The 16,986-nt window shown below is 44.3% G+C and overlaps 1 protein-coding gene across 3 annotated transcripts in view; it reads left to right on the top strand.

Annotated features, from left to right (window-relative positions):
- The window catches only part of LOC139054767 (rifampicin phosphotransferase-like), a 247,928-nt gene that overhangs the window by 105,646 nt on the left and 125,296 nt on the right, over positions 1-16,986 (top strand). The window contains exons 35-40 of one of the 3 annotated variants that reach the window (XM_070532365.1): positions 596-674; positions 3,586-3,631; positions 4,575-4,651; positions 5,008-5,110; positions 6,283-6,357; positions 13,378-13,821. The exons of the other annotated variants lie outside the window; for them this stretch is intronic. Of the exons in view, the coding sequence (XP_070388466.1) occupies positions 596-674; positions 3,586-3,631; positions 4,575-4,651; positions 5,008-5,110; positions 6,283-6,357; positions 13,378-13,451 (454 nt within the window). The 3' untranslated portion in view covers positions 13,452-13,821. Of the gene's footprint in view, positions 1-595; positions 675-3,585; positions 3,632-4,574; positions 4,652-5,007; positions 5,111-6,282; positions 6,358-13,377; positions 13,822-16,986 lie in introns of those variants that run through there. 3 annotated transcript variants of the gene reach the window in all.

Below are 16,986 nucleotides of genomic sequence, written 5' to 3'. Positions count from 1 at the left end.
GTGAACTGGTGAAACTAGCAAAACCACAACAACCTGCATAACAGCGAGAGGCCCAGAGCATCGGTTAACTCTGGGCGCTTTTTTATCTTCCTCCCAAATGTGAGACAAAGGTTATTCCTCGGAGCCCCCGCAGCAAAGACTCCAGCGCCAAATTAAATTTTCTCGTTAACACTATAAAGAAGAGAGCAAACACCCATATTTATACTGTTTCGTATGTGCTGCCCCCCCGCCAAAAAAAAAAGAAAATAAAGCAGAGTGGTTAGCTTTCAGTTTACCAGTCGTCATAATAACCGTTCATGACAGTTTTCTGTTACTGCACGGCACAAATTCAATGGTTTATTGAATGGTGATTGTAAACAAAGAAAAGTCGCTCACAGCGAACACTCTTTTCGCTTGTCAATGTGTGCGTACGTGCATATTGCAGTACAAAAAGAAACATAGCATACGCGTGTCATAGTACATGCCAGTGTTTACTGACTTTACAAAAAAGCCTCTATCCTTAGACATTGTCCTATCGTTGTCCCAAACTGAGAGTTTAACTTTGCAAGGTGCACTATGTGATTACGTCGTTTCACTTAAGAATTCATTTTTCTAGGGCACAGCGGCGTCAGAAAATTCACGCGGAAGCCGACAAGGACCGATACCCATCCATCTTCGTTGGCGTTCCGAAGCCGGTAAGTTTGAATTTTACTTTACAAGATGAAAACCGAAAGGCACGGTTCGTTGCTAAGGTAGCTTTCTCTATTTCTGTTTCATGACTTAAAAAATTAGACGTAAAAGCTACGGGCGCTTTATATTCACGTGTGGTCATGTGATTGATGCTGGATACTAACGCACTAAAATTTCTGAACGAATGTTTATTCTTGTTGTTACATTATAATAAAGAGCAGTACGACAGGAAGAAATAATGGGATTAAAAAGTGTCTAGCATGGTACAAACCACCACCTTTTAAGATTATTTCGTACTGAGTCACGCTCTTGTCAAGATGTGTTAAATTAGTGGTATCAATATAGCAGTTAGATATTAAATTTTGGGGTCTAATTCTTCTTCATCACAGTCGATTGTCTGCCGTCATGGTCATAGGCTCTAAAAGAAAACCATCGCTTTGTTGGCGTGCATAGATCTCGTCATTGCAGTAATGTGGTCTTTCTTTTTCTTTTTAGAGATTAAAATGATTTTTCGCGGTTACTTATGACAATACCTAAAGAAGACCATTGCTTTTCATTCTCGCGCTACTACTTTCGCGCTGATTGAAAAGTTACTAAATCACAATTCGTTGCACATGAAGTGCGTTCTTCCAGAAGAGAAAAAAAAAGTGTGCGATAATTCATGATTCTTGACCAAGCTCGGATGGGGGAATATGGCATAGGCACTAGGAATAGCAGAGGGGAGTTATTAGTAGAGTTTGCTGAACAGAATAATATGAGGATAATGAATACCTTCTTCCGCAAGCGGGATAGCCGAAAGTGGACGTGGAGGAGCCCGAACGGCGAGTCTAGAAATGAAATAGACTTCATACTCTGCGCTAACCCTGGCATCATACAAGATGTGGACGTGCTCGGCAAGGTGCGCTGCAGTGACCACAGGATGGTAAGAACTCGAATTAGTCTAGACCTGAGGAGGGAGCGGAAGAAACTGGTACATAAGAAGACGATTAATGAGTTAGCGGTAAGAGGGAAAATAGAGGAATTCCAGATCAAGCTGAACAGTGAAGAAGAAACTAGGAATTGGCAAGAATAAGATGTATGCGTTAAGAAACAAAGCCGGCAATATCATTACTAATGTGGATGAGATAGTTCAAGTGGCTGAGGAGTTCTATAGAAATTTATACAGTACCAGTGGCACCCACGACGATAATGGAAGAGAAAATAGTCTAGACGAATTCGAAATCCCAAAGGTAACCCCGGAAGAAGTAAAGAAAGCGTTGGGAGATATGCTAAGGCGGAGGGCAGCTGGGGAGGACCAGGTAACAGCAGATTTGTTGAAGGACGGGGGACAGATTGTTCTAGAGAAACTGGCCACCCTGTATACGCAATGCCTCATGACCTCGAGCGTACCGGAATCTTGGAAGAACGCTAACATAATCCTAATTCATAAGAAAGGGGACGCCAAAGACTTGAAAAATTATAGACCGATCAGTTTACTGTCCGTTGCCTACAAACTATTTACTAAGGTAATCGCAATTAGAATCAGGAGCACCTTAGACTTCTGTCAAGCAAAGGACCAGGCAGGATTCCGTAAAGGCTGCTCAACAATAGATCATATTCACACTATCAATCAGGTGATAGAGAAATGTGCGGAATATAACCAACCCTTATATATAGCTTTCATTGATTACGAGAAAGCGTTCGATTCTGTCGAAACCTCAGCAGTCATGGAGGCATTACGGAATCAGGGTGTAGACGAGCCGTATGTAAAAATACTGAAAGATATCTATAGCGGCTCCACAGCCACCGTAGTCCTCCATAAAGCAAGCAACAAAATCCCAATAAAGAAAGGCGTCAGACAGGGAGATACGATATCTCCAATGCTATTCACAGCGTGCTTACAGGAGGTATTCAGAGACCTGGATTGGGAGGAATTGGGGATAAAAGTTAATGGAGAATACCTTAGTAACTTGCGATTCGCGGATGATATTGCCTTGCTTAGTAACTCAGGGGACCAATTGCAATGCATGCTCACTGACCTGGAGAGGCAAAGCAGAAGAGTGGGTCTAAAAATTAATCTGCAGAAAACTAAAGTAATGCTTAACAGTCTCGGTAGAGAACAGCAATTTACAATAGGCAGCGAGGCACTGAAAGTCGTAAGGGAATACATCTACTTAGGGCAGGTAATGATGGCGGATCCCGATCATGAGAAGGAAATAATCAGAAGAATAAGAATGGGCTGGGGAGCATTTGGCAGCCATTCTCAGATCATGAACAGCAGGTTGCCATTATCCCTCAAGAGAAAAGTATATAATAGCTGTGTCTTACCAGTACTCACCTACGGGACAGAAACCTGGAGGCTTACGAAAAGGGTTCTACTCAAATTGAGGACGACGCAACGAGGTATGGAAAGAAGAATGATAGGTGTAACGTTAAGGGATAAGAAAAGAGCAGATTGGGTGAGGGAACAAACGCGAGGTAATGACATCTTAGTTGAAATCAAGAAAAAGAAATGGGCATGGGCAGGACATGTAATGAGGAGGGAAGATAACCGATGGTCATTAAGGGTTACGGACTGGATCCCAAGGGAAGGGAAGTGTAGCAGTGGGCGGCAGAAAGTGAGGTGGGCGGATGAGATTAAGAAGTTTGCAGGCACGGCATGGCCACAATTAGTACATGACCGGCGTTGTTGGAAAAGTATGGGAGAGTCCTTCGCCCTGCAGTGGGCGTAACCAGGCTGATGATGATGGTGATTCATGATTCTTCCAAGCGCTGTAATTTAGAACGACCTAATGTTGAGCTAGTTGCTGGGGATTTGTGCCAGACGAAAGTCAGGCATGCATGCAGACACAGACAATAAGATTCCGTCACCTTGTGCCCTTTATCACGCGCTTATTCACTCATTTCCCTCGAATCGCTTATGGTTTTCTTTTATAGATTGAGCGGATCAAAAGGCACGTTGAAGGTGACTTTGAAATTAAAAGTAAGTTCATTTTTTGTTTCTGAGAGCAACCCCCAAGTGCGTTGATAGAATGCAAAGCTGAGCGAGTTGAGCTTGGCTCAACTCGCTCAGTGTTGAGCTAACACTGCTCACAGCAGTGTTGTTGAGCTAACAACACTGCTCAGCTTAGCAGTGTTGTTCGCTTACCATCTTATTTGGCGCCGGTCACACAGGGTAAATTTTGTACTTGACGCAATCTGAAATTTATGCGCGCTTATTTCTTGAATGAACCTGGGCTTATGTGTTCTTTACTGTAAGATACAGCCAATTTTGAGAGCAGTAGACCGGGTGCTACGCATGCAAAGCGTTACATTTCAAATCAAAGTTCATGAGTATTCCTTATATATTATTTTTATTTTTGCATCCTGAATAGGTCGGCAAGAATAAGGAAGATTGTAACACCATTTGGGGGCATTATGGAGGGCCCACTTTTCAGAAATCCTTCTCTAAGCGTGCTTAATTAGCTATGTGCGTTTCTACATGTTGTTAAAAGATTTTAATGGTGATGCTCCGAACAAGCGGCGTGCTTATTTTTGAGGATGGTAATTTTTAATGTCTTCGTAAAACAAAAATGTCCAGGGATCTTGTAATTTAAACAAAAATAGGGCGTTCTTCCTAAAATTTATTCCTGGGTTTAGCAGGCTGTGCGACATAGTACACAATGATTATATATTTGAGAAACAAGCCTTTCACCATGTTGTGCTTATACAAAATAGTGACATTCGTTTACAGTGGTAATACACAGTGGACGAGAAAACAATATGCCCGTATTTACAACACCGTAATTTACTGAATCTGCTGTCTCTCGAGTAACAGCTTCAAACTGTGTAGATAAGTGTTGTCAATGTTCTAGTAAGGAGGAGATGGTTTAGCATGCTTACAAAACGTGCTGCTTGCTCACTTGTGCGCGTTATTTCTCTCTCAGGGAGCCCCATGTCTCAGGGCATTGTTGAAGGAAAAGCTCGGGTAGCGCAGACGTTTGAAGAAGCCCATCTCATACAGGTAACAGCACATTGTCTAGTTCTAAAGTTAGAATTGTCGTGACGTCAGTGATAACAAATGTACTCGTTGCAATGAGGAGACGAAACAGGACCGATCTTTTAGAAGTTATCTTTTAAATTTGAACCTCCTCTTTCTTGCTCTCGCTGCTTGCGTGAGCACTACACGCCTCTTTCCCATCATCAGATTTACTTAATTTCTTGTATAACAGGATGTAAATAACCAGCCATGTAAGTGATGCGAATAATCAGCGATATAACACTCCATTGCGGCGTCACTTCTTGCTGGCCAGGCCTAGAATGACTACTCAAACAGCAGAAATCATGCTATTTATGTGACCTCATCTTTTCTTCGCGCAGAAAGGTGAGATACTGGTAACGACTGCCACCGACACCGGCTGGACCCCGTATTTCCCCTTGTTGGCCGGCGTCGTGACGGAAATTGGAGGCCCACTGTCTCACGGTGAGTACCGATCCAGGTAACAGTTGTGCGAAGTTGATATCGGCGCGGAAGCATAAGTGTAGGGTGTCCCTGATAACGTTAGGCTATCTGTTATGAGTAAAAAGGCAAGAAAAAAACACGGTGCAAAGTGTGGTTGTAAGGCCGGCAGTGTTCGGTCGTCACACTTGCGATTAGCGAGCACCATGGGCATTATAATTTTATCTTGCACCCTGTATATTTCTTAATTCTTCTTCTTTTAACAGCTTGGTTAAGGTTAGTTGGTCGCGCGTTTAGCTCCGCAATGTCTTTCCGCGCTCACGAGTGCCTTTCCAGCTTCCGTAAATGATTCATGTTTCAAACAAGAGATGCCAAAGGAAATTGAGACTGAGCGATGTTGTGCCATAACAATGTGAGGCGCCAAGGCAAACGATAATTATTCAACTGATCAGATCGCAGTAAACTTCCTACCGAATAGAAGTAAGTGTATTCGACCTCCTCTGCCAGCAATGCGAGGCCAAAGGCAATGTGAGATGACGTTCTTGCTATTGCTGCACTTCTAATGCGATAGAAATCGTAAGGGAACGAAATGCAAGCTTTTGCAGTTGCCATCGTATCTTGCGCTGCCTGAGCGGTAACTGCCGGATGTAGCGTGATGTGCTGAATGGAGTGAATGGAAGAGCAACGTGGAACTTTCATCGCGCCCCGTGTGGAGGGTTAGCCGCTATGGTGCTTCGCTGCTAAGCACGAGGTGGGGGGATGAAATTCTATACGCTGCGGTCGCATTTCGATGGGGGCGAAAGAGAAAAACTCCAGGTGGTGAAAATTATTCGGAAATGGCCACAACGGCTTGCTTAAAGATGAGATCGGGATTTTGTCACGGTAAATTGTAGGAGATAATTTTTCTAACATTCATCACATGTGCGTTGCCAGCGCTTGTACTCGTGGTCATCGAATGAACTTTGCTATTGCGTGTATGACGCGCGTTTATAATCCAACACCCGGATTAACCGCTCCATTAAGTAGTCAGCGATTGGTTATTCCCTTTATGCTAACCGTGAGACTACCAGCCTTGCTTCATGTGCAATTCTAGTACCATGCTATCACTCTTATTGATTAGCCCATGGGGAGAAAAAGTATTTTTTGCCGAACACTTCTTAACAGTTACCAAAGAATGTTTCCTAAACATTTCGCAGGTGCCGTTGTTGCCCGTGAGTACGGCCTTCCATGCGTCGTCGGTATCGAAGGCATCACGACAATGCTTACTTCTGGTATGTATCGTCACTTGGTCTTAAAGGTGTTTTTTTGCGTTCATAGCATGCAAGTATTACTGTTCTGAAATTTTAAACACGCGGCAGCAGCAACAAGTGTCAGTCAAAATTTACCCGTTTTAAAGCGAACCTTCCTTTGTTCCCTGCCACCACTTTTCCGTTTCTGACTTGCGGCACTCTTGCCGATTAAACTCTTTGGACTACGGAGCGTGTGCATATGGCACTACGTATGTGAACATTCTTAGCAACAACAACAAAGAAAGCAAAATAAAGAAAAAAAAGACATGCCCCAGAATTGGTTTGTGTCAGTTCAGTTCAGTTCAGTGTATTTTCCTTAAAGACCCCCGATTTCAGGGGTATTACATAAGGGGTGGGTGCAAGATTCGAATTAAGACTAGTTCAAGTAACGTTCAAGTTCAAGCACGCATATATATACACATACATAGTATACATATTCAAGTATATTCACACATGTATTTACATATATCAAAGCCTATATATGTAGACCAAAATACACGTATGTAAATACAAACAACACATATAAGGAAAAATCATGTACAATGTGGTTGGAGATGGTCAGTAACATGTTGTAAAAATATGGATGGGCAGATTATGTCGACAATGGCGGCGGGGAGGCCGTTCCAGTCTGCCGCCATGCGAAGAAAAAACGAGGCTAGAAATGTTGATGTTCGTGAGCGTGGTCGTGAAACTTGCAGCGAGTGGCTCGTCCGGTATGATATGCGCGCCGCGGGCGTGATATATGGTGCTTGATGAAGGATAGGACTGTAAAAAAATTTGTGGTAAAGACAGAGGGAAGCGATGCGCCGACGTAAAACGAGGTCCGGAAGCCCAGATAGTGATTTCAGTGACGTAACGCTTACGTCATATGAGTACGACGAATGGATGAATCGAGCAGCGCGGTTTTGTACCGCTTCAAGAGCGTCGATGAGATATGCTTGATGCGGATTCCAGACTGCTGAGGCGTATTCTAGTTTCGGTCGTACAAGTGATGTGTAGGCAAGTAATTTTACGTGATTTGGGGCTTTCCGCAAATGACGTTTTAGGAAACCTAAAGTTTTGTTAGAAGCTGAAATGATGGTATGCACATGCGTACGCCAGTTGAGGTCGTTTGATACAGTGACACCGAGGTATTTAAAAGTGTCGGTTGATTGAAGAGCGAAATTGTTAATTGTGTACGCAAACGTCCGAGGGTTATGACTGCGGGTAAATGACATGCTTTTGCATTTGTTAACGTTTAGTGTCATTAACCAAGTGGTACACCATTCTGAAATATTAGTAAGGTCACTTTGTAGGGTTATCTGATCCGAAGTGTTAAGTACGGTGCGGTAGATAACACACTCATCCGCGAACATGCGCATATTACAGGATACATGCAAAGGTAAGTCGCTAATATATATTAAGAATAGGAGGGGGCCAAGAACCGATCCCTGGGGGACGCCTGACGTTACTGGAACCGGTGTGGATAGGTGGTTATTTATAACAACGTACTGCGATCGATTAGTAAGAAATTCTGCAATCCATGCTAAGATAGTAGGATGTAAATTTAGCGGGGAGAGTTTCGCAAGTAATCGTTGGTGAGGCACTTTATCAAACGCTTTAGCATAATCAAGAAAGATCGCGTCAGTCTGTATGTTACTATCCAGGTTAGTGTGGATGTCGTGTAGAAAAACTGCAAGCTGTGTTTCGCATGACAAGCCCTTGCGGAAGCCATGTTGTGAAGGATGGAAAAAGTGATTACTGTCAAGGAAATTTATTATGTGGGAGTAGATCACATGCTCCATGATTTTACAAGGGACGTTTGTTGGAGAGATAGGGCGGTAATTTAGTGGGGAATTTCTGCTACCTGACTTGAAAACAGGAATGACCTTCCCTGTCCTCCAGTCGTCTGGAATGATTCCTGTAGAAAGTGACTGTGAAAAAATTAGGGTGAGATAAAGTGAGACGTTGTGTTTGGTGTTTTTCAAGATTTTGGTATTAATTTCGTCCATTCCAGCAGAAGATGACAATTTAATATTTTCTATTATGGATGAAATTCCATTTTCACAAAAATTTATCGCTGGCATGTCACAATGAATGTCAAGCGAAGGTAAACATGGGGGTGCGGTCCCTTCATCAGAAAATACAGTACTGAACGTGGTGTTGAACAAGTTCGCACAGTCGACGTCCGTAATCCTTTCATTCAGGTCAATGGTGAGTACGATTTCTCGCGGTTCGTCGTCTTTCAGTGTTTTCCAAAACTGTTTGGGATTAGATTTTAGTAGCTTGGGCAATTCTAAGTGGTAAAAAGAGTGCTTTGCTTGATGCAGAGTAGAAAGGTAGTTTTTATCAGCTTCATAATATTTCTCCCATGCTTTTGGTTGATCTCTAATCTTTGCAACCCGGAATAGACGTTTCTTTTTATTTTCAAGCCTTTTTAATGTTTTCGTAAACCATGGTTTGTGACGACTGGCTCTGAAACTTACTTTAGGTACAAATTTATCGGTTAATTCCTTCAGCTTTTCTTTAAAACGTGTCCACTTGGCGTCAACATTATGGTGGTGGAACGTTGTCTCAAATGTGGGAAAAAATGTGAAAAGGCCCTCATTTATCGCTTAATAATCGCCTTTGTCATACAACTGTATCGTTTTCTTGTACATTTCGCACTTTGTTGGTCGAAAAGAAAAGCCAGCATGAATTACCTTGTGGTCACTTATTTCCTTGAGATAATGGATGTATGAAAGACTTTCGGGGTTGTTGGTTAATATTAGATCTAAGATATTGGATGTATCCTCTGAAACACGTGTTGCTTCAGAAACCAGCTGGGTCATGTTAAAATTGAGGCAGATATCGAGGAAGTTCCTGGCTTCGGTTAGTCCTGTCGAAGAACACAAATTTTCAGTGTGCCAGTCTATTTGCGGGAAGTTAAAATCGCCAAATAGTAGTATGTGTGCATTTGGGTGAGCAGCAATAAGCTGACACATGGTTTGGTTAAGCTGGCTGCAAAATTCGGAAGTAGTGTTGGGAGGTCTGTAACAAACGCCTAGTAGTACGGTGTGTGGGCGTGATTGGATAGCCACCCATAATATTTCCGACTGTGACCGAACATTGATTACTGCACAAGACAATCGTTCGTGGAATGCAATCAGTACACCACCACCGCGCGTAGATGCACGGTCATTGCGGTACACACGAAAGTTTGGTAGGTCAGATAGCACTTCAGTATCGCTCACGTCGTCAGTGAGCCACGTCTCGGTAAGTATTAGTAGATTATTGCTAGAGGACAATACAATGCTAGATATACGTTCACGTTTTTGAAGAAAACTGCGGATGTTAGTGTAAATTGCAGAAAGTGAAAAATCATCGCTAGAGACAGCATATGCTCGGTTCTTTTCTTTCTTTTTTTGGTGCTTAGTCTGCTATGATAATTCTTTGATGCTGTTAGTACTGTCGTCAAAGACGTAACGCTTTTGGTTCATATACAGAGTTTTGAAACGGACGGAAAATGGTTTGTTCTTGCTTTTCGCAAAGGCAATTAGTTGTTTACGGGCATTTTGGACTGGGCGCGAGAAATCCTCACCGATGCCATAACTTGTCCCTTTAGGCATCCAGCCTTTTGACAATATTGCAGCTTTGGTCTTGTGTAACGCAAGCTTCACTATTATGGGCCGGCAGCGACCGGCTGAGGGACGGCCGAGGCGATGCGCACGCTCTATATCTCTTGGTTCCAAGGTTAGCTGTAAATTATCCCGGCAAAGGTTTGCGACCAACTGCTCTGTCTCTGCGAATGTTTCCGAGGAGGAGGGGTCGGGGATGCCGTAGAAGATTAGGTTATTTCGCCTCGAACGGTTCTCGGCGTCATCCATACGGGCTTCCAGCTCCGAAATTCGAGAGGCAGTGCGCCCTGTGCCGATGCGCATGGTTTCAATTTCTTTCCGCAGTGGCACCAATGCCGGATAATGATTTTCGAGATCTGTTAGTCGTTCCTTCAATATCCCTATTGTTTTGTCCGCATTGCCGAGTTGAGCTTTCAGGCCTTGTATTTCAGCAAGTACCTGCGCTTGGCCGTTAGTCAGATTACGCAATTCCGCGAGAAGGGCTTCATTAGAAGGGCCAGGGTTATATTCAATATCTCCACCTTGGAGTAGTAGCGAGTGCATTACATCAACACATTCAGCAATAATATCAATACAGCACCGTGGGCTCGGCAGCTGTACCAGGCAATAATTACTCGTTTTTTTTGCAAACATAACGTAAGGTTCACCAACCTGCATAGCGAAAGTGAACTGATTAGTGGTCTGTGCACTGGCACAGTCACCTAGCCCACAGGATTGCGCCGAAGGTGCTTGTTCCTTTATAGCCGGTAGACTTGTTGCTGTCGACGATGATGCGGCAGCCCAATCTCGGGAGAGTGCCGCTGTCCAGCGTGCCCCATGCGGCTTGGGCAGGAACTGCAGCCTGCCGACAGGTAGGAGCCGGGCAGTGGGTCCGTAGCTTCCAGGATCGATGAGTCCGCATTCCGATGTTGTTTGCGACGCTACATGCGCAAGCGCAGGCAGCAGCAGGCGCACAACGCAGTAAACCATCTGCATAGCGAAATTGAACTGATTAGTGGTCTGTGCACTGGCACAGTCACCAAGCCCACTAGGCACTAGGCAGAGGTGCTCGAACACACAAGTGCAAGAGGCGAGAAGTTAAAACAGAATATTGAAGAAGTCAGCAACACAAGCAGCCGAGAGCAAAGAGAATTTAAGTGAGTCAGGAGCTGCGAGCTACGTACTGTGAATGAAGAAGCGACGACATTAACGTGAAAACTCCGCGAAAACATTGCAGATAACAAATCCTGACGTATGCGTGAGATCGACCGATGTTTAAGAGGAAGCTTTAGGATGGGTGCTCCTATGTAAATACATGTAAATGTTTGTTGCATTCAAAAGAAAAACTTAAAATCTAGTGACTGTTGGTTTCGAATTTTTGATTTTGGTTGGCAATCTTTCATTAAAAATGGGCAAAAATCAAAAATTTTCAAGAAATGAAACTATCAAGTTTACAACTCTGTAGCTCAGCAACGAGAAATGATAATGCAATTCTATAAATTGTATCTAATAGGGCATCTAAAGCGGACAAAATGGATATGTTACACAAGAATTTAGAAAAAGATTAGAGGTAAGGAAATACAACTTTTGCAGAACTCGCGTAAACAAGGTAACAAACTTACGTAAAATGTAAAATGATGTATGGAATTTGTCCCCTTCCAATGATCTAATGGATTCCGTTTAGAGAGCCGCGATATCTGTTTTTGGTGCAGAGTTATGAATTTGTAAACTTTGCCTTTCTATTTTCTGCTATCTTTAATATTTTTTATGTTCCTGTAACAAAATTCATGCCCTAAATCGAAATTCCTCTTCCAACTGTCACTAGAATTAAACTTTGTCTCTCAAATGCAACAAATTTCATTAAACTTGGTCGAGGGGTTATTTCAGAAAAATGTTTGCGTTTTACATGTATTTGAATAGGTCGCGTCAGAGCTGGGCCCGAGCTAAAGCTTCTTCTTAACTTTGTCTGCGAACCGTCCCGAACATTCCAGATCATGTCTGCTGGGTGCTTCTTGCTTGCCGAGTAGCTCGAAATATAGAAATAAATATCAAAAACATTTTACATCCATGGCTTCATGGTGGTATTGAACCCAGCACAGAGGCCATATGCTATAACCATTAGGCTTACAATAGTACCTACAATTCTATCGTGTCAACGCTGACTAGCTCTCTGAGATGTTTTATCGCCTTGTGCGTCACATTGCGTAGCACGGGAGGGCGAGAGCGCATGCGCGCGCAGCAGTTTCTCTTACGGCGAAGGCGCCGGAATAACATGAACAGATTGACAGCACACGATTCACTGCTTAACGAAAGCTTTTGCTTCACAAAAATGTCAAAAAGTCCGTTCAATTTCCATGACATTTTTTTGCTACAAACATCCGACCAAATGCTACAACTTTAGAATAGAAACTAATTAGTGCTGCTGCATTTAGGGCTGCTGCAGCTAAAATAACCTACTGCTGACGTTCCGTGAAATTCATAAGCTTTCGACTTACAATTTCGCTGAAGGGGCCGCTCGAAAAAGTGCGGGGAAAAGTGTGTAAGACGTCAATGTACTTTGTATTGTCGTGTAAAACAACCAACTATCATATCTACGCGAACTGTTCATACGCATAGATTGAAAACAAGTGCAGCTGCGGACGGAATAACATTTAAGTACAATATGAGTAGATTCTGAAGTCTTTACACAATGCACATTTGTCTGTAAAGTTATATGTAAAGGGTGTTAAGAATACAAGCCTAGTGGAGTGCGCGAGGTGATACTTCGGTATTTCATGCGATTTGACTCATGGAAAAACTGTTTACTGTTGTTGCTGATACTTGTGCAGCGTAACTTTAAATTGGCTCCGTTACAGTCAGCCACGCTCTAGTGTCGCATATTTGAACATCTGTAATTAAATTACGAGCTGCATCGCTGCATCCCTTCTTTTAGTGCTCTCATCATCATATGCTTAAAGTGTGCGTGGTTCTTGCAAGTCTTCACCGTGATGCGTATCCGTGTAATAGCTGAAGGGAAATTGCCGCATACAGGACCATAGTGTTGATCCATGAGTAAACAGCTTGCGCTGAGGGACTGCAGAAATAGTTTGGAGACTTCCTTACATGACATTCATACTGCTAGCTGTAAGTAAGACGCATGCAAGATTAAGAGATGGTGCTTCCTATAACAGCCCTTGAAAGCATTACGAGGCGTTACGGAGAGCTACTGTGAGTGTTTCACCTATATCTAGCAGCGCTACTTGTTCGACGAGAGCAAACAGTCATCTTGTAGAGCAGAAACATTTTTCAAGTTCGCAATATGCGGAAATGTCGGCTCACCTAAAACAAGACCAGTAAGTGAGAATCTAGATAAGCTTAACGTACACTAGTACTTCTATAATATGTGTGTAAGCACAGTTAGTTACCGCTTGCTCTTTGTTCCTCGCAGGAGATTACGTCCAGCTGGATGGGAACACTGGCGTCATCAGAAAAATTCCTACTCCGGAAGCTGAAGATGACTGACCAGGATTATGACTCAAGAAAAGTTTAATGTTTTTCACTAAAGAAATTGCCCACTTTAAATTGAGCGCAGTAGCACAGTAGTTGTAATTCAGCATGGTTCACTTGGCAAGTGTGCGAGCATATTTCAAAGACTGCGCCAGATGCCTCGAAGTCATAGTTGACGAAATGTTGCTTGTGGAGGGTGGCAATAAAGGTGGAGTTTTATTTGAACAAGGACGGGGATCAATACGCAGTGATTTCAAGGAACACGTGTCATTCAGCGATTTGCCCAATATCAGCGCAAAATATGCTATTGGTTTTCTCAAGTTGGACAGGAATGGGTGACTTCCTTTTGGCATACATCACCCCCTCATTGGACTCTCTATTGAGGGATTGTCTTTTGTGGTAATTATTCAGCAGGAAACAAAAGAAATTGTCAAGGTGGAACCTTTGGCGAGTTGGTGATTCAATATAGACGTGTTTGCACAGCGCGAAAGACGAGGATTGAAGAAAGAACACAACAAAGGTGTTGATTTCAACTGATCTTGATTTGCGAAACCGCCAGAACTATATGCATGAGAAAAAGCAATAAAAAACACTTGTGCATAAAATCACACATGAGCCCCTATTGCATCACAGCCAGATGCTTGATTTCGTTTTTGTGAGGGCAATAGACGGAATATTGCCGCTATTGCCGAATATTGCCGAATATTGTCGCCCAGCCCGTGTATCTTTTCAGCCTTGATGATTTTGCGTGTAAGCTATTCTCGGTGTTTGAAATTACGACGCAGTTTTCAAATTCAGGGTCACAATGGCAGTCTCTGGAGTTAATGCCAAGGTGATCTTGCACGGCGGTATAAACATTCTAAAAATGCTCTTTCAATCTCTCGTTTAAACATCTGCCTGTTTAGCCAACATATTTCATTCCGGAAATCAAAGGAATAATGTAAACCACACCGAGGGTGCCTGCTCCAAACCGCTTCCTGTGGTTAGTATTGCAAATATTCCGTCGTGTGGCATGAGCATTCGTGCGCCTATAGAGCACTGATAATTTTTCGGGGGAGGAAAGAGCAACTTTACCATCTTCTTAACTTCCTCTCTTCTTCAAGCTTTGCGAAATTTTGCGCAAATAGGGGAGCACCGCAACTGGCTTTTTGCATCTGGCAGTGCTGTGAGCTGGTGCTTTGACTCCCTTCTTGATTTTCTTTAATATTTTTCTGCGACTGAAACTAAAAAAATCTCGGGGTACCCAGCACATGTTAGGCGGGAAGCATGTGTTTGTGGACTGCGCGTTAAAGAGTGGAAGCGAGACCTGTGCAGGGCTTTTGTGAAGCAAATGTTTACAATGACCAATTTAACCATCTTAGAATGGGCCGACAGATAAGAGAAAAGTGGCTTGCTCCCTCTGGGCTCGTACTTCCAGCACAAGTGATCTCTAGAGATACTAATGCTATCTTCGGCTTGTCGTTTCCGAGCACTCTGGAGCGCTCTCGTAAGCGGCGTTGTCTTCGGCTGGTTGAAAGAGGGTGCGCGCCCTGCGTTCGGCTGGTTCTTCTCGATTGCTCTCATCTATCTTGGAGCGCTCTGAGGCGCTCCGAGCCCTGTCGTGGGAGTAGTCATCGAGATTGAAACGTCATCGCAGAGCCGCGCGGCTGCTGTCCGCGACGGCCCACCGTAACCTCGGCAACCTAGGCCACTGCATGCTGGCGCTTCGATGAACGTTCGTCCCGCCGGCATGTCCGCCGGTTTTTCCGGCAGCGCCGGGAGCTTTGGATAGGCGACACATCGTATGTTGGCAGTAGTCACATGGTTTCGCATCAGCAATTTCCTCCTCCGAGAGCGAGTCGCACGTTCGGTTTGCGCGCTTGTCCCCTACCTTTGAGCTCGGGAAACGACCGATCTACCCGACTCTGCTTCGGGGCATACAGGCGACCAGTCGAAGATACCATAAGTCGCAAACCTAAAACCTTAAAGAGCCATCTACTGGTAGTTCATGCGTTGGGACGAGTGGCGACAAACACTCGTTGAATAGGCAAAGTGCATCTGAAACAGCAGGCTCAAAATTTTCCCCTCCACACGCAAAAGGTAACAAGAAGTCATCCACAAAACTAAAAACCTTTACAACCAGGGTGCTATCAATGTTGCTAGCAATAAGTCGGTCACGGGAAGCGAGTAAAATGTCGCTTAAAATTGGTGCTATGCATGAACCAATGCAAGCACCACTTTTTAATGTAAATGTGTTCATGCCATGAGGCAAGCGTGGGCCTTAAATATAATATACGCAGCTCAAGAAAGCCCCTTACCGAAACAGCAGAAGCCTTCTGGAACGCAAGTGAGCCGTAGTTGTCAATACAGTCCTCTACGTACTGTAGATGTTGATCCACAAATATTTTCACAAAAAAAGTCACATTTGCTAATTTTAGGATTTCCTTCCTGTTTGGCCGCTGCCTTGGCTGTCTCCCTTGGTAGATCGCTTACATTCTTCACACATGGCGACTCTTGTTTCCTGTTTCCAATTATGCAAGAAAACGGCTGTACAATAATGGGAAAAGCCAGACGAGGCTACCGGTGACAGTCATATTGCTTAAGCGTTTAACGGTTATTGAAAGGTCTGACGATGGGCGCTGTCTCGCATTTTCCGCCATATTTACCGCATATCACGGGTATGGTATATGGTTCCGAGGATCTGCTAGCATCGTGCAGAGCCGTCACTGGAAGAAATAATGAAGAAAAACGAAAAGTTGAAGGCACTAGCGTTTTCTCTGGCCCCAACTCGTTCCACGAGCATACGGATCAGCTGACTACGAACCCAATCCATGTCCTGGTACCTGGATCAGTCTAAACGAAGAAGGTTCAACTAACGAAGTAACAGACAGGCGCGTTGCCGTTGAATAGATGGTGACAACTAGACTCATCTTGAGTTAATCGCGTGGGCACCGATCGATGAGAAAACTGGCCTTCACATCCCAAGAGATTCCTATGACTGCCGCCATCCAAAAGGAGTGAAAAACTTGACAACCAGCTCACTCTGTGATGGTGGAATGGCATGGAAAGCTGACGACAGTCGAAGCTCTCAAGTGAAAAGCAATGTGCTTCACCTCCGCCGCGGGTGAGCCCGAAGATAGTGCAACGACAGGCCCGACCCACGACAAAGGTGAAGCAGGCGTTAAGCACCTCGCATACGTGGGCCGATCCCGAGGGTAGAGCAATGCAGGGCCGACTGGAGGCGGAGGTGAAGTAGGCGTTAAGCACTTCCCATACGTGGGCCGATCCCGACGATATTGCAATACCGAGCCCACCCGCTGAGGAGGTGAAGAAGGCGTTAAGCGCTCCCAATGCATGGGTCCATACCGAAGGTACTGCAATGCCGGGCCGACCCGCGGTGGAGCTGACGCCGGCGTTAGAATTCCCCATACGTGGGCCTATCCCTACGGTAGCGCAACGCAGGGCCGATCTGCGGCGTAAGTGAAGGAGACGCTCAGCACTCCCCATACGAGGGCCGATCCCGAAGATAGTGCAATACCGAGCCCACCCGCGGCGGAGGTAAAGCAGGCGT

This window comes from Dermacentor albipictus, chromosome 1 (assembly GCF_038994185.2).
Source record: "Dermacentor albipictus isolate Rhodes 1998 colony chromosome 1, USDA_Dalb.pri_finalv2, whole genome shotgun sequence".
Taxonomy (NCBI): Eukaryota; Metazoa; Arthropoda; class Arachnida; order Ixodida; family Ixodidae; genus Dermacentor; species Dermacentor albipictus.
This window is presented reverse-complemented; position numbering and strand designations above follow the sequence as displayed.